General features: G+C 39.2%; 1 protein-coding gene across 3 annotated transcripts in view; it reads left to right on the top strand.

Annotated features, from left to right (window-relative positions):
• Positions 1-962: 962 nt before the first annotated feature.
• map3k20a (mitogen-activated protein kinase kinase kinase 20a) overlaps positions 963-20,462 on the top strand; it is a 31,270-nt gene continuing 11,770 nt past the window's right edge. For 2 of the 3 annotated variants that reach the window (XM_049593245.1, XM_049593247.1), the window contains exons 1-10: positions 963-1,086; positions 2,555-2,797; positions 5,453-5,540; positions 11,335-11,436; positions 13,469-13,534; positions 13,650-13,678; positions 14,383-14,520; positions 16,329-16,415; positions 17,561-17,635; positions 17,731-17,837. In XM_049593245.1, the coding sequence (XP_049449202.1) occupies positions 2,639-2,797; positions 5,453-5,540; positions 11,335-11,436; positions 13,469-13,534; positions 13,650-13,678; positions 14,383-14,520; positions 16,329-16,415; positions 17,561-17,635; positions 17,731-17,837 (851 nt within the window). In that variant the 5' untranslated portion in view covers positions 963-1,086; positions 2,555-2,638. The remainder of the gene's footprint in view (positions 1,087-2,554; positions 2,798-5,452; positions 5,541-11,334; positions 11,437-13,468; positions 13,535-13,649; positions 13,679-14,382; positions 14,521-16,328; positions 16,416-17,560; positions 17,636-17,730; positions 17,838-20,462) is intronic. The other variant, XM_049593246.1, reaches the window with a different exon arrangement.

Genomic DNA, 20,462 nt, shown 5'->3' on the forward strand with positions numbered 1-20,462 from the left:
TTCTTTTTTCTTTTAACAAAGTCAGTTTGCTTTCTTTATATTTCCTATGTTTCTTTTCATTTTCGAAACCCTGATTTCTCTTTCCTGGGTAAAGACATGACAGTGTACACTGGTGCCCCAGCTGCATAAGCAGTCTCTCCCTTGGCTTTCCCTGCATTAAGAGATAATCCCATCTATGACTTTCAGGGGTGAGAGGGGCCTCAGAAAGCTTCCACTTTTTATATATAAATATAATATACTATGTATATTGTTTTAATATAGTATCTATATTTAAATAATAATATACAGTAATAATTATTATAATAATATAAACAAGACAATAAAATAATTATTATAAATGAAATGATATAAATAAGCAAATATGAATAAGCTTTATAAATAATTTAAAATATAATAAATTTAATATATTTTCCTTGGGTAGCTGAAAGGAAGTTAACAGTGACCAATGCTGTTCTCGTAGGAACAACATTAGTATAATGATGATGATGATTATAATAATAATATATGTAACATAATATATAATAATACGTATACAATACAAAAGAATTAAATAATATTTGCATTTGTATAATATGTATATTTATTATATTTATATAATCTTTATATTTAAATAATATTATGAAATAATAATAATGATAATATAAAATAATTATTATAAATGAAATAATAATATAAATAATCTTTATAAACAATATAAAATATATTGGAAATTAACAGTGACCAATGCTGTTGCCGTAGCAACGGAATATTTCAGCGGGACTGACTGGTCCGCGGCCTGCACTGGAAACACCACCGTCCCAGGACTGTGTCTAAAAACACACACACTGTAGGAACCTGGAGTGAGTGTGTCCCGTTTGGTCCGGCGGGGGGAGCTGTTGCCATCGGGATAGTGAGTGTAAAGGAGTCCAATCCAGTTCATGCTGTCCTGCTGCTGGGAGAAGTTGTGCAACCAGTAAAACAACCGCGGAGAGAGTGGAGACGTAAAAAAAAAAAAACGTCACACGAGATTTCCCGGAACTCTGAACTTCTCCGGTTTTCTCACTGAGCGGTTGTAGGAGCTGCTCTGAAGACGGAAACTTAATGTCGGTATGTATGTTTACAGACGTCAGAGAGGAAGAGTTAGACACAGTATTTCAGATGGTAGCTTACAGGCATCCATGTGAATAACACTTAGTATGATGGTCGGCATGTTAATGTACAGTAACGTACACATGCTATATGTTATATTGTGGCTGTTGAGTGTGAAACGTAAAGCAGTGTAAATCATGGGCTTAGATAAGATAACAAATACGGTCATTATAATACTGAAAGTGATAGCAATGCATGTTAATTACCACTTTCTTAGTTGTTGATACAGAAAACTATGCCCTTGGTGTTTTCATTATGACATGTTTGCAGTGCAGCATGTCTTTTTAAAGCCATGTAATGTTAGTAATGCAAATTACCCTAGTAATCTAAGCTACACAGAGCCTGATCAATACCTAACCATGCACTCTAACATCATTGATTACTATTTATGGCAGTGTTACTAACATCTGTATGTGTCTGCTGGGAGAAGTTGTGCACCACGCTGCGGACTGTCACCCTACTATCTACCAGCTCTGTGTGATTTATTTTTCATTTAGTTTTGATTACATTAACAACCTGTGGTTTGACATATGGCTATCAGGCCGTCATTGTTTCAGTGTTTGCTATTAGGTGAGAACTGGCAGGAAGGAGAGCAGGAGTGCTCCCATATCCCAGTAACCCTGGCTTCTTGAGTGGACGGACAATGCTGTGGGCTGGTCCACTGAGCAGATTGCTGTGAGGCTAAGTATAGCATGAATACAAGTATATCAGTAGAAAGCAATGGGCCCCCCCTTTGTGACAATGGAGGTATTTCCCGCTGGGACAGAAAGCAATCCCAATGAAGACCCAGGTAACAGCCTTTTAAAAGCCGTAATTGCTCAGCTTGAAATGGGAAACCTATGAACAATACCAGAGCTACAATTTCCTGTAATGATGGAATTATGTCTTTTACAAGATGCTTTTATGCTGTTACAGACAAACAAAAGGGTGTGATAATCAATCTGTGTGGACTCCAGTTTGGGAGCATTACGTTTCTAACCCTGGTTTACACAAATAACGCATGTACGGTCTGAGAGAATATGAGATTTTCTCTTTGTTTTTGTCTTGAAACAGTCAGAGACAGTGTTTTTTTTTTTTTGCTCCCTTCGCTTGTGGCCTTACTTGTACCGAACACAGTAGACGGTGCTGGAATAGTGTGTGACTTTGGCTGCACGATCACAACATACCAGGCATGCCATCGTCCTTATACAAGCAGAGTCTGGACCCTGAGCTCATTGCTTACTGGTACTGATGATGAGGAGAGTGTTGTGGAGCAAAGAGATGACAGAGATAAACCCGGGGATATCACACTGATACATGTGGAATAATCCACAGTGGCCCACGTTGGATCGTCGTCTAACCTTCTCACTCCCCAATGGGCTGTTTCAGAGTAAACTATTCTTTGAAGCATCTTGAACAGCAGGAGTACGTTTGTTTTACTCTACAGGACTTTGTTGAGTGAACCAGACTTCCTTCCTTCCCTGTGACCCCCCTCCTCAGAAGCAGACTTGGTGCTGAGCGTCAGTATGAGATGTCGCCTCCAAGCGCCTCTTTCGTGCAAATCAAGTTCGATGACATCCTCTTCTACGAGAACTGTGGCGGCGGCAGCTTCGGGAGTGTGTACCGAGCCAGGTGGATCTCCCAGGACAAAGAGGTGGCGGTGAAGAAACTGCTGAAGATTGAAAACGAGGTAGGAGTCATAATTGCCTGAGCTTTTCATATACTTTTTAATTGTCAGCATAGTAATCATTTTAATTGCTACCCCATTTAGCGGGATGTGGTGACTTCTGTACCCCTCACTCATGGTCATTATACACTCCCACTCACGAAAGACACAGTATTGCCAAATGAAAGAATGTATTTGGCCCAATTACAGCGGTTCTTGAGATCTCTTTGAAAGCTCGGGCTCATTGTCTTACAGACAAAAAAAGAATTATCTTTGAAATCTTTTCAGGGAAATTGCATTACATCTGTTGGCCCGTGATAGGATGTTCAGAAAGTGATTTATGGTTTCTTTTATGAAATTGTAAAAGATCACAGATATCCATTCAACTTCACTCAAGTGTTGGAGAGATGATTGTTCACTGAAAATAATAATGTAATCCTTTCACATTGAACCAATTGTTCATTTAATTACAGTGTTTGGCTACAATTAAATGAATTGGTTTTGTCAGGTTTCTCTTCATCCTAGGAGTGGTTTCACCGTGATCTTCCTGGGCTAGTATGTTATAGTAATTTGTTACGCAGCTTTGTTGAATATTCGATTCTGATTGGTAATTACAGCATTATATGGTCTGGTATTTCTAAAGAGCAGACCGTTGCTATGAATAACAGACCATTGTTATGGACGCAGGTCTGATCATAGATGCTTAGCGGAATCAATAAAATCATTTTGAATAAGAAGTGGCAGTGTTGGTCAGAATTGGACAGTCCACTACTTTGGTCTCGATCAGGGGTAGGCAACCTGCAGCTCTGGAACCATATGCCCCGCTCCAGTGGCTCTCTGTGCCTTTGACAAAACATATCACATGAATCTTTTTTTTTTATTTATCATTGTTATTGTCCTAAAGAAATTCTTACCTGCATCATATGTCACAGCTTGGCACCTTTTCCTTTAAATTTCGCCAAACCTCAACAGCGGTGGCTGGTCTTGAGCCTCGCTAACTAGTCTAGCAATGGATTCCATATCCATAAAAGTAAAAGTCTCAGAGGAAAATACAGAATTTAACAGTGCATGGACAGATTTGTTTTCTTTCACTGCCAACGCTGCAATCTTCAACTATCAAATAATCATATATAGCCCACTGCAGAGGCGCCATCTTGTAGTAAAACATATTTTTGAATGCTCATTTAGACCTATTCTTTATATTGATAGGCTAATTTAGACTTAATACCTAGTCTTACCATAAGGCTTTAAATGTGTTTTGTGGCTCCATGTTTTATAGATTGCCATGAAATTTTCTACAGATGGTTCCAGGTGGATGACTATTACTGACTTTGGTGATCTCCTGGGTTTTTCCTCTAGCGCCATCATGAGGTTGACATATGTGTTTTTTGGACTGTACTTGACTCACAATTATGGCAGTCAAATTGGATTTGGCCGTTCAATTGAAATATTTGACTGTTCATTCCCCTTTTCCACAGAGAGTTCTAGAGTTTGAGCAGGGTTCTCTGGGATGTTGAGGGTGACAGCAACGTTTATATGGTAAACAAGCCAAGTTAGCCCTCCGAGGGAATGCATGCTACCTACATTAACAACGGATTGTAAATGTGCAACAACATTTTTTGCTGAAATTCGTATTGTATGAAGTTGCTGTGAGCTGTAAATTCACCACGTCTAGGCAGAAGGCACAAGATAACATTATCTCATAGCCTGACCGGGCAACTGCCTCGGTCTCACTTAGACTCCCCCTGGGTCTGGGTCTGCAGCTGCCTGTACTGGAGAGCAGTGTAAAAAGCGATGAGCAGCTAAATCTGGGGAACCGAAACGGTCTCAGAAGTACACTGCACACTGACTGACAAAAACAAAAAATGACTGCTCAATTCAAAGAGTTTCAGTAGACTGAGGGGTCTCAGACTCATGATTCAAATCTCCAACTATCAGCCAGTCCTTGGGTTTTTTACTGAAATGTCTTAATAACTATTGGAAAGATTGCCACAACATTTGGTACAAACATTCATGATCCCCAGAGACCAATACTTTAACCATTCATCCAGTACCATCACCATGTCGGAATTTCATTAATTTTTTCAATACTTTGGTTTGTGACCAAATACCTGCAAAAGTAATGACACTGACTTTCAGTCAGCACCCTGTAGCAACTCAGATTCAGCCAGGTGAACCCCACTGCCTGGGGTTCAGATCCTAGACTGCTTGACTCCCTGCCAGATCAGCAAACTTTCTGTTGCTGCTGTTACACAGGTGTGACCCAGACCTTAATCTGGAGTTTGCACTGGCTAAATTCCAGTTGTTACAGCCACTATGGAGGTCAGTCTTCAGAGCTGTGGCTTGCTCTTCTCCCTCTAAAGTAGTCTCCTGGGCGGGGAGTGAGGCGTAGGGACTGCATGGTGCACTAGCTAGCTAGCTGAGCTCATTTATCTTGTCTTATTTGTGTGCGGTTAGAGAGAGAGCAGGAGGGGCTGAGGGAATCAATTTGTTGCACGAAACTCTACAATGAAATAAAATGTATCCATTTTAAATACTAAAAAAATAGAAAGGCCACCACAAATAAAAATAAATCAATGTATGGAAAACACTGCACTGATATGATGATGTTCAGACATTTGCATAGTAATCTGTTATCATTAAAAAGTCCTGTTTTCTTCTTGTGTGTTCATTGTTTAGGCTGAAATCCTCAGTGTCCTCAGCCACCGGAACATCATCCAGTTTTATGGTGCAATTGTTGAGGCTCCTAATTATGGAATCGTCACCGGTAAGATGTTTTTCTAAAGCCTTCATATTTTCACCCTGTTACGAATACAGTACGTCTCAATGATAACGGTTACACTACAGAGCTAGTGGGCTATTACGATAGAAAATGCAGCAGCTGAATCTGTTTGCATCAGTTGCAGTTTGCTTAACACTGAATGGTGCAGAGGTTTCTATGGAAGCATTAGTCAATGCCAGAGGGTTCAGGAAGTGCACACATTGATACAGTAGTGGTGTGCCCCTGTTTTTGTGTGTGTGTATTTAGGGTGGAGGCTGAGAAGAATAAAGCTCATGTAGCAAGGGGCCCTCAGTGTCACTGCACAAACTTTCACTTTACTGTGGATGTATCATTTAAGTTTTATAGCATTTTAAACCCTCTTCTGCTGCTGTTTTGTTTCTTGTTGTAATCGCAGTGATCTCCCTTCTCTCTTCTGTAATGATAAATCTCTACAAATCTCAACTGGGCTCTTTTGTTTTGGGAAGTGTTTATTTTTGCAGTATTGCCTATCATTTTTTATACCCACATACTGGGCGCTGTACTGATGATGCCCCAAATTACAGGTTAATGATAATTAACTACACAGGAATATTAGTATATATAATTAGGGCTTTAACTACTACTTTCCAATTATGATTAATCTATCAGCTTTTTTTGAAGATATGTCAACTGTTAAGTCTATAAGATGTCAGGAAACAGTGGACAGGAGTGCCTTGGTAGCCAAATGGTTGCAGTGCACCCCCCATAACTGCAGTGTTTGATTTGGCCGGGGACTTTTGTTGCCCCCTTGTTTCTTGCCTTGCTCTTCACTGTTTTCTGACCAGTGAAGGCAAAAATGCCAAAAAGTTTCTTTAAGAAGAAAGAAAGAAAGAAATTAGTGACCAAATGTTCATCACAGTTCCTCAGCACCCAAGGTGACATCTTCAGATTTGTTTGATCTTAAGCAGAAAACTCCAAGATACTCAGTTTACAATGACATTTTGAGCAAATGCACACATTTCAGAAGCTGGAAACAGTAAACGTTTGAAAATCTAGCTTGATAAATGCATTGGAACAATTAATGGATGGCAATTAGTTTTTTGTCAATTGACTAATCAAACAATCAACAAATCATTTCAGCACTATGTGTAACTGAGATTTGATTTCTAGTTGCACAAATAAAGAACATTCCATCCATCTAAAAACAAAACAAACAAACTCTTAGCCTTCATGTAGACAGGAAGTTGTGTTATAGGCTCACATGTTTACTCACTCTACAGCACAACTTTAGAGTCTCTTGGGGTGGATGAAGAAATACCGTTTCTGTTTGCCATAAATAAAAGGTCTGTCACATTCAGGAAACCTTGTGACTCACCACAGGTCATATGATTTTAATGCCATGTCCATAGTGATTGCTCGCCTTCCAGGAAAAAGTTAAAAACACAGTCAGGGAAAGTCAAAGCAGCCCTTACTCACATCCTGAACAGGGAGTATCGCCTACCTAATCTTGTGCACTATACACAACATCCCCCATAATAATACATTAGATGACAGACTCTTTTGTCTAAAACACTTTATTCTAAATGCATTCAAACTTCATAGGAACAGCAGCTAGATGTCATCAAAAATCTCAGCCTAAACAAACAAGTGCTGTAGAGATACAGCACAAATAAGTACAAGAGATACAAAGTGTATATAGTATATAAAGTATATAGTGTGCAAATGAAACTACACGTTTACTGAGAGAATATAGCTTAAAATTTAGTTAATTTTAGTTTATTTGTATTAGCTTTCTGGCTAGTTTGGCAGTTGGGCTGAGACTTGGATATAGGAGTGTTAGACAACTTTTCATCAAAGTCAATCAGATCGATTTCCGTTATCTGTTAAGCTGAGCAGCCACCACAGACTCTACAGTTACTTCAGTTGTTCCACTATCTGCCATTTCTGCTACTGTGGTTAGTTACTGCAATTAACCTATTTTGATTCTCTTCAATAACTGGGGATAGCTACCGATATCCTCTTGCTATTTTGGTTACACAATGGTTGACGCACTTCTTTTGAGCCGTCATTTTCCTGGGAGATCGTACCTGGTGGCAGACAGTATTGCATAGTGAATGTGAGGCTCATAGGGAACAATTCTAAACACCGATGGGGTCAATATTTTGTTGCTGTCAACATTTACGTACTTTATAATGATAAGTTCAAGCAAAAAATGTCTATTTCCATTTTAAATGAAAGTGCTCAAATTATAAGCCCATGGTAAATAAAACAACAGTGGTAAATGAATAAAGAAAACATGTCAAGTAGATAAATCTTTTTTTCTATATTGTCCCATGAAGTGAAATTCGATATGCATACATAGTTAACATTACCACACTTACAAATACAACAACAAGTCAGAGGGGTTCCTTAAGACCACAAGACACTCATAGATAATAAAAACCATAAACCATTAAAACACTTTAAATAACAAACAAAAAACTGGTATCATTTAGATGTGAGGTCCTTTAAACTGTAATTTAATTTGGCAGTGTTCAGTGTTCCTTTATTTTGTGGATTAATTGTTAGAAACACAAACACCAAACCTGTGTTTCAGCTGGCAAAACTACAAATAATGCACACACAGTGTTATGTTTTCTACATTTACAAATTGTCCTCAGTCAAGTGAAAAAGATAAAACACACCATCATTAAAAAAAAAAAAAATTGTTTTATGCAGTATAACTTTCCTGTCATTCACATCAGGATATATATTATTTTCTACATCACACAAATTTAAAAAAATCTTCCTGTGTGATGAGGTCATGCATCTTAAGCATGACCTCAGTCATCTCAGGTCAATTCCACAATTTCAATAACCTGAAATATGTCCTTTTATTGAGGAATGGAGAGTTGGAGAAATATTATAAAACCCAGCAGCAATTGTGCAAGGCAGTAACTGCTGCCTTGCACAATTTTACACTGGAACTGATGTTAGGCAACTGCTGCCTCGATAGAGTTTCCCATCATAAACTCACACAGCTGTATGCCTTCCAGGTGTATATCTTTTTATGCTTTAATTTTTAGCAAACGCAAGGTAACTTACCTGCTGTCAGTTTTCATGTGACTTTACTCAGATTATGGATTCAATGGTTTTGTATCTCTGCATATTCATATACTCTGTGTATGAGCCAACACAAGTGAAACAGATTTTTCTTAAGAGAAAAAAGTGACATGACTGTCATGTAAAATCATGTTCTCAGTGTCTGCAGCTGCATTAAACTTTATGCAAACCATGCTTTCTATGTAATAGCTGTTTGTAAGAGAACTGTTAAAGGGCAACACCACCTAACTTAGGGATTCCAATATGTTATTTCTATGACCTAAGAAAGTTTAATCAGTATTTGTGAACATGAGCTACTCTCTCTCAAGGACAGAAACTAGAGAAATAAGTCTCAAACTTGTGATGTCATAGGGTATAAAGTCTGGAGCTGTGTTTTGTGGACCCACAGAATGTTTTCTTCCCATCCATCCATTTTCAACTGCTTATCTGAAGCTGGGTTGGGGGACAGCATGAGCAAAGTATTCCAGACGTCCCTCTCCCCAGCAATGCTTTCCAGCTCCTCCTGGGAGGCATTCCCAGGTCAGACGAGATATGTAGCCCCTCCAGTGTTTTCTGGGTCTGCCCCGGGGCCTCCTTTCAGTTGGACGTGCCTGGAACACCTCTAACGGGAGGCGCCCAGGAGGCATCCTGATCAGATGCCAGAACAAACTCAACTGACCCCTCGTAATGCGAAGGAGCAGCGGCTCTACTCTGAGGGAACTGCAGTTACCGTGCCAAAACTACAGATCCATCTCACGCTCAATTCTACCCTCCGTTGTGAACAAGACTCCGAGATACTTGAACTCCCTTGCTTGGGGCAGTAACTCACTCCCAACCTGTAGGGGGCAATCCACTGTTTTCCGCAGTAAACCATAGCCTCATACTTCGAGGTGCAGACTCTCATCCTTGCTGCCTTACACTCTGCTGCAAACCGCCCCAGTGCATGCTGGAAGTCATTGTGTGATGAAGCCAACAGAAAAGCAGATGATGTGGATGCAATTCTGAGGTCACCAAACCGGACCACTTCCTCCCCTTGGCTGCATTTGTTTTCTTTTTTATACCCAAATTAACTTTATTCTTTTGTAGTGTTCTCAGTTCTGAAGCAGAAAATGTGCCCATGTACTCAGGACATTCCCCTGCCTGTGCTCAGTGTCATCTGCAATATCTTTACTAATTAATTGTCAATGGAGCAGTTTCAGACTTTATACCCTCTGACATTACAAGCTTCAGCACTGTAGTTTTTGGATTTTGGAGAGAACTGTTCATGTTTAGTAATATTTTTGGACTGTCTCAGACCACAGGAATGACATGTATGAATCTTGGAAATGGGTGTAGCTCCTCTTGAAGTGAAAGCATTTGAAGTTGTGATCGCTAAAAACGATGCACATGGCACATGGCAGCTTATCGGCTGCTGCAGTAGTGAAAGAGTTCAGTTTTGTTGTCAAGGAGCTGGTCACTTTCTCTGTTTATCAAAGCAGAATCTAATTAGCACCAGATACAGGAAAAATGTTTATGGCCATCCTGTTCATGCCATGTGCACATTTATCAGCTCTGTTATAAATTTCCTCTGTCTGTTGACACACAACATCAGACTGGGCAGTTCCGTCTTTCTGTTTGAGAAACCTGTTTATCTCTGTTCAACTGCATGAGTTTAACCAAATCCGCTGTCACTCAGGAACCTTATAAACCTAATGAATGAAGGTTAGTTGTTGTTTTGGGGTACAGGTACATTTGCTTGTACAATACACTGCAAGGCTGTTGATGTTTTTTACACAAACTGATTCAAACTTGTCTGTGACATTACACTAATAAATGATAGATGATAAAATGGAAGTGCAGTTTACAACGGAGCCACAGGCAGCCATGTCATCCATGGAATGTTGATGAATGTGTTAAAGTACAAAGTGCAGAAGCAGACAGGTCTTCACTTGCACACTCAGGTGAAGTCAGCTGAGTTGATTTGTATGTCTCCTGTCAGCCAGCTTTTGCTGCAACGCTAATAAAAAAGCCATGCAAAATCTACACTCGTGATAATAAAAAACATTGGTGCATTTTATGATTGTTTATTAGACTCCTGTCGCGGCGCCCGTGCATGTTTACATTACTGTGTTGGATCATGATTGGGTTATTATGCACAAACAGAGGTGCCCTGCTGTTTCAGCTGGTATGATAGTGCTTGTTTATTTTTATTCAAGGGCTTTACCTCACAAGACGTCTGTCTGGATTTAGCAAATATGTTGATTTAGCTGCTCTCAGTATCTTTGTGGTTAATCAAATCTTTAATCTGTATGTTTTGCACAGTTTTGTGAGGGGGTGTTGGAAAAGGCTGCATGGTTGTCAAGACCCATAAGAAGTGCCCTATTTGAAGTGTATGAAACTTTAGAAAACAGAGCAGAAGGGCTGTTATTTTGTGTTCTAGATATAGCTGATAACATGTGGGCTCCTGAGGGAACAAGATGGCTCATAGCGTTCACTTACACTGTGATAAATTGAGCTCATCCCCAGCGACAGGTCAGTGACAGGAGCAAACTGTAAACAACACATTGTCAGCTGGCTTCCAGCAGGCGTCTGGCAGAATTTCAATTCTCAATTGTTTTCACGTAATGCTCTTACATACTGCACTCACATGTACAATGTAACGCCTCAAGAGAACAGTTTTGTCACTGTAAGACATTTTAGCATCACAAACTGTTAGTCTCTCCCGATGATACAAACTCAAACATAATCTATGTCTCCACAGAGTATGCGAGTGGGGGATCGCTGTATGATTACCTGTCCAGTGCTGAGAGTGAGGAAATGGACATGGGGCAGATCATGACATGGGCTGCAGAGATTGCCAGAGGTAAATGTGACAATTATTTTTAGTCAGTAAATAACACCTGAACAATTGTGCCTGTCAATAAAGTGTCTTTGTATAAATTAATTAAGCCTTTACTTTTGCAGGGGTAAGTCATTCAGAGCAAGCTCTTGCCTGTTCACAGTTTTACAAAATAACAATAGGTTACACACCTGGTTGATGATGCTAAAATCCAATTTAAGAACAGCAGTTGTAATAAGTAACCGATAAATATGACAAATAAAACAGATAAAATTTGTAGGAAGTGCATTTTTAAACTGAAGGAGGATGGCACAGTATTTTTTTGGATAGCAAACTCTTGTAATAAAACTCTGTTATGTTCATATTAACTGTCACCAGTGTCATTAGTCAGAGGAAATGAAGCCTAGAACAACAGTTTACCACATCCTTCTTCTGTAAAATATTTTCTGTAAAAAAGTTAACCTTGAGTTCAAGCATCTTTGTCTTATCCTTACTTTACAGTATTATGACATTCAAAATAATGTAAATAAATGGAGGGGAAAAAATGACAAAAGCACAAACTTGTTTTATTTTTCATATTTTTGTTTAATGCAAAATTGAAATTAATGGTTTTGGATGCAATTAAAACTGAACTGTAAATTATTATGGACAAGATCAATTGTGTCTACAAACAGAGTGTCTACAAACAAATAGAATAAATAATCATGAACTGATACAACCCAAGGTCATTAATCTAGGCTGTTAAAAATGAGAATACCCAAGATTGAACCCTGAGGAACACCTGGATTTATGTAAAGCATTTTAGTGTTCATATCTTTAGCTACAACACCTTAAAAAGTGTTTGTATCCTGTCATATCCTAAAGTCAGTTTTTATAAGAATCTCAACATATTATAAAACATTTTCAACACTTTCAAACAGAAGCACTTTGTTATTGAATTCAAACCCATGGAGTTGATGGAGAGGAAGGAAGCAACCAGACATGCCTGCATGGGAAGCTTTACGCTACCCTTACCAAAGACCACTGCGTTAAAGAAAACTGTAATGGACAGAGCCATGTTGATTTGGAATAAACTACCACTGCACTTAACCCAGGTTACTCATAGGATTATTTTTAAAAAGAAAATAAAACAGCAATTATCAAAAAAGACATCCGTTTTACCAGCATATGATGTAATGTTTGTGAGGATTATGTGTATTTATGACACTCACTTGGGTCAGCAACAGTCAAATGTAGTTCATGCAGTTACATATAATTTTGTGAGCCTGGGTTATGGGCTCTATTAGTCGTCACTGTGGTAACGACTGTTGGGGATCCTGAATAAAGAATGCTGAAGTGGTACTGCACTGAGGTCTGAAAACCAGACTGTTTTCAGCAGGTTAAATCATACATTTTGGTAAGAGGCAGCCATTGCTGTGAAAATATTAAAAATGTTTTACAAAGCAAAAAAGTATGATTAAAAAATAGGACACGTACATCCCCGAAGCCCACTGGGTTGGGTTCTGGATCACAAAGTATCAAAAGCTTGAAAAAAGAAAAAAGCGATCCGCACACCAAAAGAGCTCCCATACGCAATTTTTTATTTTGCGTGATGTTTCGAGCATGATGCTCTTCCTCAGACTGCTAAATTAGCAAATAAAAAATTGCAAACAGGAGCTCTTTTGGTGTGCGGATCGCTTTTTTCTTTTTTCACGCTTTTTTTTACAAAGCAAAAAAAAAAGTTTGACTTTTTGCTGTGGGCTTAAGTCCTGATTTGTTGCAGTCGGTACTGATGCTCACACTGGCAACCAGTGTTTGTGTGCTTTAGTGTTTGCGGCACTGTAGGTGCACTTTTACACTGAAATATAAATAAACAAGAGTCAAGGAGGCTTGATTTTGCTGATTATTGACTTCCTAATAGTACACATTTCTACATAAAGCAGCTTGGGCTCTCCCTCAGTGCTCTTCTACGCATACAGTATTTCAGACAGGATGAAAGATGCATTATTTTCCACCAGTATATACAGGAGCTTCCACTGATCTGCTACTGAAAAACATCTCTTTATTTCCACTTTAGGAATGCACTATTTACACTCAGAGGCCCCCGTCAAGGTGATCCACAGAGACCTCAAGTCCAGGAATGGTAACAATTTTGATTTCCATTACTCTCTTTTTGTGTCTAAAACAACATTAATTCCTATATACAGGAATGCTTCATATTATTTTAAGTAAATATTGACTTTTATTTTCCCTTTCAGTTGTTTTGGCAGCAGACAAGGTTCTCAAGGTAGGTTTTCACTATGACTTACACCCTGTAGAGTTTCATCTCAAATACATTTTGCGGAACAGTAAGCCAACTTGAATAAGGCGATTTTTGTCTGGTGTCTCAACTTTTATCTGAAAATTTGAAGGGAATTTGAGCATGATACACTGCTGGTATGTTATTTACCTACAGTATGTGGACACAAGAGGGCAGTGACTAACTTAGCATGTTCAAGAAACCACTGACAGTATTACGGGGTGCTTTACTGTACAGTAGGTGCTTCGGTGGATGAGACAAGTAGAAAGGAGATTTAACAAAAACTCATGACAATATATTGTACCTTTTAGAGTTAGTATATTATAGAAAGCTAATCAGGAACTACACATATTTCAAAACCTCTTCTGCATCTATCTGATGTATCATAGAGCCACATTTTCTGAAATGAAACAAGCATAGTGTGCCAAATTGCAGTGACGAAAATAGCCATTGAGTCCAGGCCTGAATGATGTGATTAGAGTACAGCAGATACCCCCATTTGTAGCATTTGCCAACACCAGCATCAGATGCACACTTACAGATTATTATAGTCACTGTTCTTTTCAGTAGGAAAAATACACTTCTGGTTTGATTGGTGCATAATATTTACATTTTTCTATAAATGGTGGGTATGGATATGAAATTTTGATTTAGGTGCAATTGTGATGTTAATTCTGCTTTTGTCATCTCAGATCTGTGATTTTGGGGCATCCAAGTTCCTGACCCACACAACACACATGTCCTTGGTGGGCACGTTTCCCTGGATGGCTCCGGAGGTGATCCAGAGCCTGCCTGTGTCTGAGACTTGTGACACTTTCTCCTACGGTGTGGTGAGTGACAAGAAGGACAGGAGGGGAACGCAGCATTATCATATCTCTAATATAATTTTTAGGTTTCACATACTGTAGATCATTGTTTTGGCACGTATTACCATCGAAGAGTTCGAGCCAGCAATCGTCTGATTGACGCATAGTGTGTAGGACAGTTTCCCTTTTTCTGATAATTGAAAGTAAGTTCTGTGGACAAATATTCCTAAATGTTGCAACCTGGGAAAAGTGGCAACTAGAGGAAGAACAGGATGGACATTAAGGAAGATACATAGAGACATGAAAAGCATAGGGAAACTATAAGTAGCCACCTGTTTCAGATGCATCTGAATATATATGAACTGAACATATGTAGATATTTTAAATTTAATTAGAGGTCTCCTAAATCAGTTAAGAGTCTACTATTTGGCTATCTAAGAAGCAGTTTTGATGGAGTATACTGCCCCCCTTTAGCCCGCAAGAAGTTACTTTTAGCTTCTTTATACAAAGTTTCTAAGTTTTGCTTTTTACTTAAAATGTTATGACTCATGATTTAAAAGTTTAAAAGACTGCTTTGCTTTGAAGTTGTGTTCATGCTGTTTTGGTTATTCTACAAAAAGTGTCATCAAATCCAGGAAGAAATGTATTCATTATGGCACATTAAGATCACATCCAGAATGGATGATTGACAATGACAGTGGGACTCACAGCCTGAGACGACCCATTTATAAAATGCGTTTTTGCCTTAAAGGAACAATTCAAGTGACAATAATGCACTTTTATTTCTGTCTGTAGAAAAATCCTATGTAAAATTTAATCATATACATTCAAAACATTTGTAGAAATTGCACTGAAGTCACTCATGGCATAAAAACACAACAACCGTCAGTCAACTGGTCCTGCTGATATTTTCATTTCTGCATTTCCCTCTCTGCTTAAGTGGACAGTAGAAGTTATTGTGACCTTTGCAGAAGCCTCCTGGAAACTTTCTGTCTTTCTTTTTTGGACTCTTTTGTGAAGTTGCAGCTAAAGATTGTTGGAAGTAGTTTCAAAATGGAAACCAGTTCCCTTTAATATGCTTAAAAATTGCAGTTCTTATTATACAAGAGTAAATCACTGATATAAATTCCGATGAAGTAACAAAATTTCTGCTTCCTCTGAAATACAGTAGGTAGGATTTTGCAAGCTAAACAGACAATGTTTATGATTGCAATGAGAGCTTTTTATGCCAGAGGTACTGCTAAATGATTGCAGACTCACAGTTAGTATGAGGTTTCCCTTCTCAGACACTTCTCTTAGGAGCTGAATTCTATAGTAAAACACGTACATGTAATGAGAGGCAGCTGGCAAGAGCAGAAATGCAGAAATGCAGAACACATATACAGTGGAGCCCTTGGGTTTTTGGACAAATGTTACTCCTCTACCTTTTCATGATCTAATTTTTCAAAGATGTTGACGCAGGTTGTTGCTGAATACCACCTGAGAAGCATCTAAATTAACATGGGAGTGCTGTTATTGTGCTTCAGAAATCATGGCAGCCTTTAATCGTTGTTGGAAATCTAAAATTAATATTTTTGTCTATTTTGTATGTTGCATTTTATCTTCAACAAAGACAGAAAAGTGTTTTTGATTACACATGCTGCAGAAACAGATAAAAGCTAATTATCTGCTCAGCAGGATTTATGTGTATTTATACCTTTTTTTCTGGGGCAAAACAGAAGATTTATAGATGTTGTGTACATTGACAGAGCAAACGCATTATGTATGCATATAATTTTCCAGTATTAGAACTTTGTTTATATACTGACCATGGCTCTTGACTTCTGTGACAGGTGCTTTGGGAAATGCTCACCCGTGAGATACCCTTCAAAGGCCTGGAAGGTTTACAAGTGGCCTGGCTCGTGGTGGAGAAAAATGAGGTACTCCAGCGTGTAATTATACGTGTATATACTGTATATGCATTATTCTGATACATACAAATGCAGTGTTTTGTCAAGAATTGTTCCTAACTGCATTTTCACATGATTTTACTGTCATTTAAATCTTATGTCACTGCTTGAGGTTAAAGGTGTGACACACAATGTTGAGGAAATAGTTTGACATTTTGAGAAATATCCTGTTTTGCGTTCTTGCTGAGAGATAGATGATAAGATGGATACCACTTTCATGTCTTCATGGTAAATATGAAGCCACGGCCAGCAGATGTTATCTTAGCTTATCTTGGTTTTAAAGGGAACCTACTCCAATTTTAAAAATCCATATTCCTGTGGTCTAAGACAGTCCAAAAATATTAGTAAACAGGAATAACTCTCTCTTAAATCAAAAAATTCAAATGTGTGATGTCATTGAGCATCAAATCTGGAGCTGCGCTATAGACAAAGAATTGAGAAAGATGTTACAGCGACTCAGCTTTAGGACATTAGGTACATCACCTGTTTAGACAGCTATTTGGCTTGTAGCAATGTCAGCCGGGCAGTTTGCTAGCTTGCTGTGGCATTTTCTGGCAATAGTCCTCTCCCCCCACCGAGCTGGTCTCATATGATGCCCTGACACACCAAACCGAAATCAAAAAACTAGTAGCATCACCTCACGTTGCCTCAGCTAAAAAGTTGCGCTGAATACGCTGCAAAGACTATAGCCAATGGCCAGCTAGCACGTACACTTTGAGAAAGGAAATAACTCTTTAAACCAACAGGAGGTGGTAGTCTGTGTTCATCATTCAAAAAGGGAAACCGCAAGACTGTCAGGATGGATTCAAGATGCTCGTTAGCCAGTTAGCACATTGACAACACGGCCCGATTTTGAAAGAACAGAGCATATTTACTGTAAAATAATAAAATAAAAATAATCTTATCTAATATGACAAGTTTATTTTGATCTTACATCCTCTTGACTTTAGTTGCTTGTTTGCTTTCATCGCTTCCGGTTCTCTTGTGCACTGAGCTGAACTGTTGTTCCCCTAACTCTCTGCAAGAAAGCGAATAAGTGTGTCTTCCAAAATGTCAAACTATTCTGTTAAATCAGCTCCCCTTCAGCTCATCCTCCATCTGACTGTGTGTTTCAGAGGTTAACCATCCCGAGTGGCTGCCCTGCCAGCTTTGCTGAGCTCATGAGGAACTGCTGGGCAACAGAGCCAAAAGTGAGCGAGCTGATGAATTGCATTAGCATACAAATTGACAACATATGTATGCTTTTATTGAATCCTACAGAGCAAATGTTTGTGTGTTGATTTAGGAGAGGCCAATGTTCAAGCAGATCCTCTCTACTTTGGAGTCCATGTCTAATGACAGCCAACTTCCTCAACAGTGCAACTCTTTCCTGCACAACAAGGCTGAATGGAGGTAATGTGATCAGCCATTCTCCCAGGCCCAGTAAATGTATTTATAACTCTCCCTTTTTTCACCAATATACTGCCTCAGCCTAAGGAAATGTGCAACTGTTTTCAAAGAATGATGTGGAAATGTAGCTGATGGGGGCCGTGAAATACAAAAAAGGACTTGAGATCATGCATATAGATCTTTAATAATTACACTGATAGCTCCATAAAGGCATGAAAACCTCCAAAGAATCATCCATCTGGATATACTTCCTCTCTTTACCCATAAGGCCCTAAAAATAATCACCATCTTTTTCAAGTAGAAGTGTTTAATTGGGTTGTATGAGCAGCTGGAGGTTTGGTGATGTTCAGCACAGCCTGAGTCTCAGCTGTTACTTTATTCTCTGTCTGCCTCTCTGCGGGGCTTGTCTGTGCTCTGAGGTTTTTTTTCCTTAGAAGTTGTGCTGGTGGTATCATGTCCAGGCAGCCATCTGCAGGTGGAGCAGGTTGGAGTGAATTTCGCTGCTGGAAAACAGAAACTGAGAATGTGTGACACAGAAAGGCGTATTTGTTGTAGCTCAAGAGGTTTGATACTGTCAGCTTAGCTGGCGGAAAGTAAAAGGAGAGGCTTGTGGGTGATCGGAGCAGGAGGTAGCCTCACCAGAAAGGGCGGAGAGATGGTATGTTGACCTCAGAGCACTCAGAGCACTGTTGGGCGTGATACTATTTTTCTCAGGTAGCTGAATTTACACCACCCAGAAGTTAATGAGGAATAGATAAAGCACATAGTGCAGACTTGTATGGTTAAAGTGCTAACTATAGCGTGAAGGATGCTTGAGAGGGCTAACATCCATATTGGGTGCTCAATATAGTGATATAGTGCTTTGGTACGATATAACAAGACTAACAGTGTTCAGTCATGCTACTGTAGCTGCACTGTGAGGCTGTACTGTAGACTATAAAGATTGATGATGTGACAGCCCTCCAAAGGTGGAGCCAAAACGATCTCGATCGCCTCCTGGTGGCTGGCTGCAGTATAGCTCCTAAGCCCCGCCCCCTCCGTTTTAGCAGAAGAGTCACATCAAATAAATAAAATTTCGAACAAAATGTTTCCAAAGATGGTTTCTGCCATTTTAAATATTTATTAACACACTGATGTGTGTTTAAATGTTAGATTTTCTGGTAGGTTTGGTTTTATTTAATTATTTAATGCTATTAAAATGGGGTTTGACATCAAGATTGACAGCTGTGCGTGTGTCAGTGCTCTCACCATCAGTGGTGCTGCTCACAATTGGCTTTGCGGGTCTATTAGACGCTACTGTGAAGACTCTGGCTCCAAATGACCACATCAGCATAAGACGGCAGTGATGGGAGGAAGTGAAGAGACATGGGTGCTTGCTAACATCAGAATGCTAACTTGCTCACAGTGATAATTTTAACATTCTGATGTTTAGCAGGTATAATGTGGAGCATGTTCACCTTCCAATTTTAGAGTGTTAGCATGCTAACATTTGCTAATTAGCACTAAACAGCCGAGGCGGGTCACCACTTCCTCCCACTGTACAAAAGGCCAAAATATCCCAGGCTCGGGCACTGACACAGCTGTCAATCACGACATCACACCTTTTTATTAGCCTGGTAAGACCATCCTGATGACGTGAGCTGAACATTCTGTATCAGAGAGCTTAGCAGAATGTTTACATCATTAGGACGGTCTTACTAGGCTACCTTTTTATACCATCAAATAATTTTTTCACTTTAATACAGTCTATGGTCATAAATTAAAGTATTGGAAAAACTGGCCCTAATTATAGCGCCAGATAAAATGTAAGACAAGTTATTAAAATTCAGTCTTAGGAGGACAGGAATAGACCAAAAAAAAAAAGACGGTTAACATGTGTTGAGCAGTGTGGCAGACAGTTAAACCTCAGTTTTAGTTTCTAAGATCACTGGTTTTAATTTTCACACTCTTTGCTGTTCTTATTGTATGTGATGTAAACACCTTCACATAAAAGTTGCCATTTTATCCTCACAGTCATTGTTTCTCGTCAGACCCATTGTCCTAGTACCTACAGACTGCACTGTGCATTGTTTGTACAAAGATCAAATCTCAAGCACTTAAGAGTGTAACAGTCAAAAGCAGCTGATATAATTCAATGGTTGCCATGTCTTACAACCACTAAAATAATGTATTGCGTGATCTAATTGTTTGGCTAAGAAGTAAATATAGACAGTCACATTAGTTAAACATCATGTAAAACTTCTCAAGCGCCTCCTGTTACACTCTGGATCAGACCAGTTTGGACAAAATAAGAACAGACTTGTCATTTCCTCGACTGTCTTGCAGCTGTCTGGGTAAAATAGTTGAAAAAGAGCTTTAAAAAAAGGGAATTCTACAATTCACAGGGTGAAGCGAAATGCCAAAACGTTTGTCAGGAAAGTGGGAGGTGAGAGAGCAAATTATTTGGGAAGTTGAGTGTTGAGTGGAAATTGTTTGAAGTGAGGCGCGTCAGGGTGGAGTAACCGGGAGGAGTAACCGGGAGGAGTAAGGATGGGCTTTCCTGCCTGGGCTGCATGTGTTTATGAACAGAAAGTGTGAGAACTAAGTTTTTGTGGGGCTGAAGCTCAGCATGGATTTCCACGACACACT

This window comes from Epinephelus fuscoguttatus, linkage group LG13 (genome assembly GCF_011397635.1).
Source record: "Epinephelus fuscoguttatus linkage group LG13, E.fuscoguttatus.final_Chr_v1".
NCBI lineage: Eukaryota > Metazoa > Chordata > Actinopteri > Perciformes > Serranidae > Epinephelus > Epinephelus fuscoguttatus.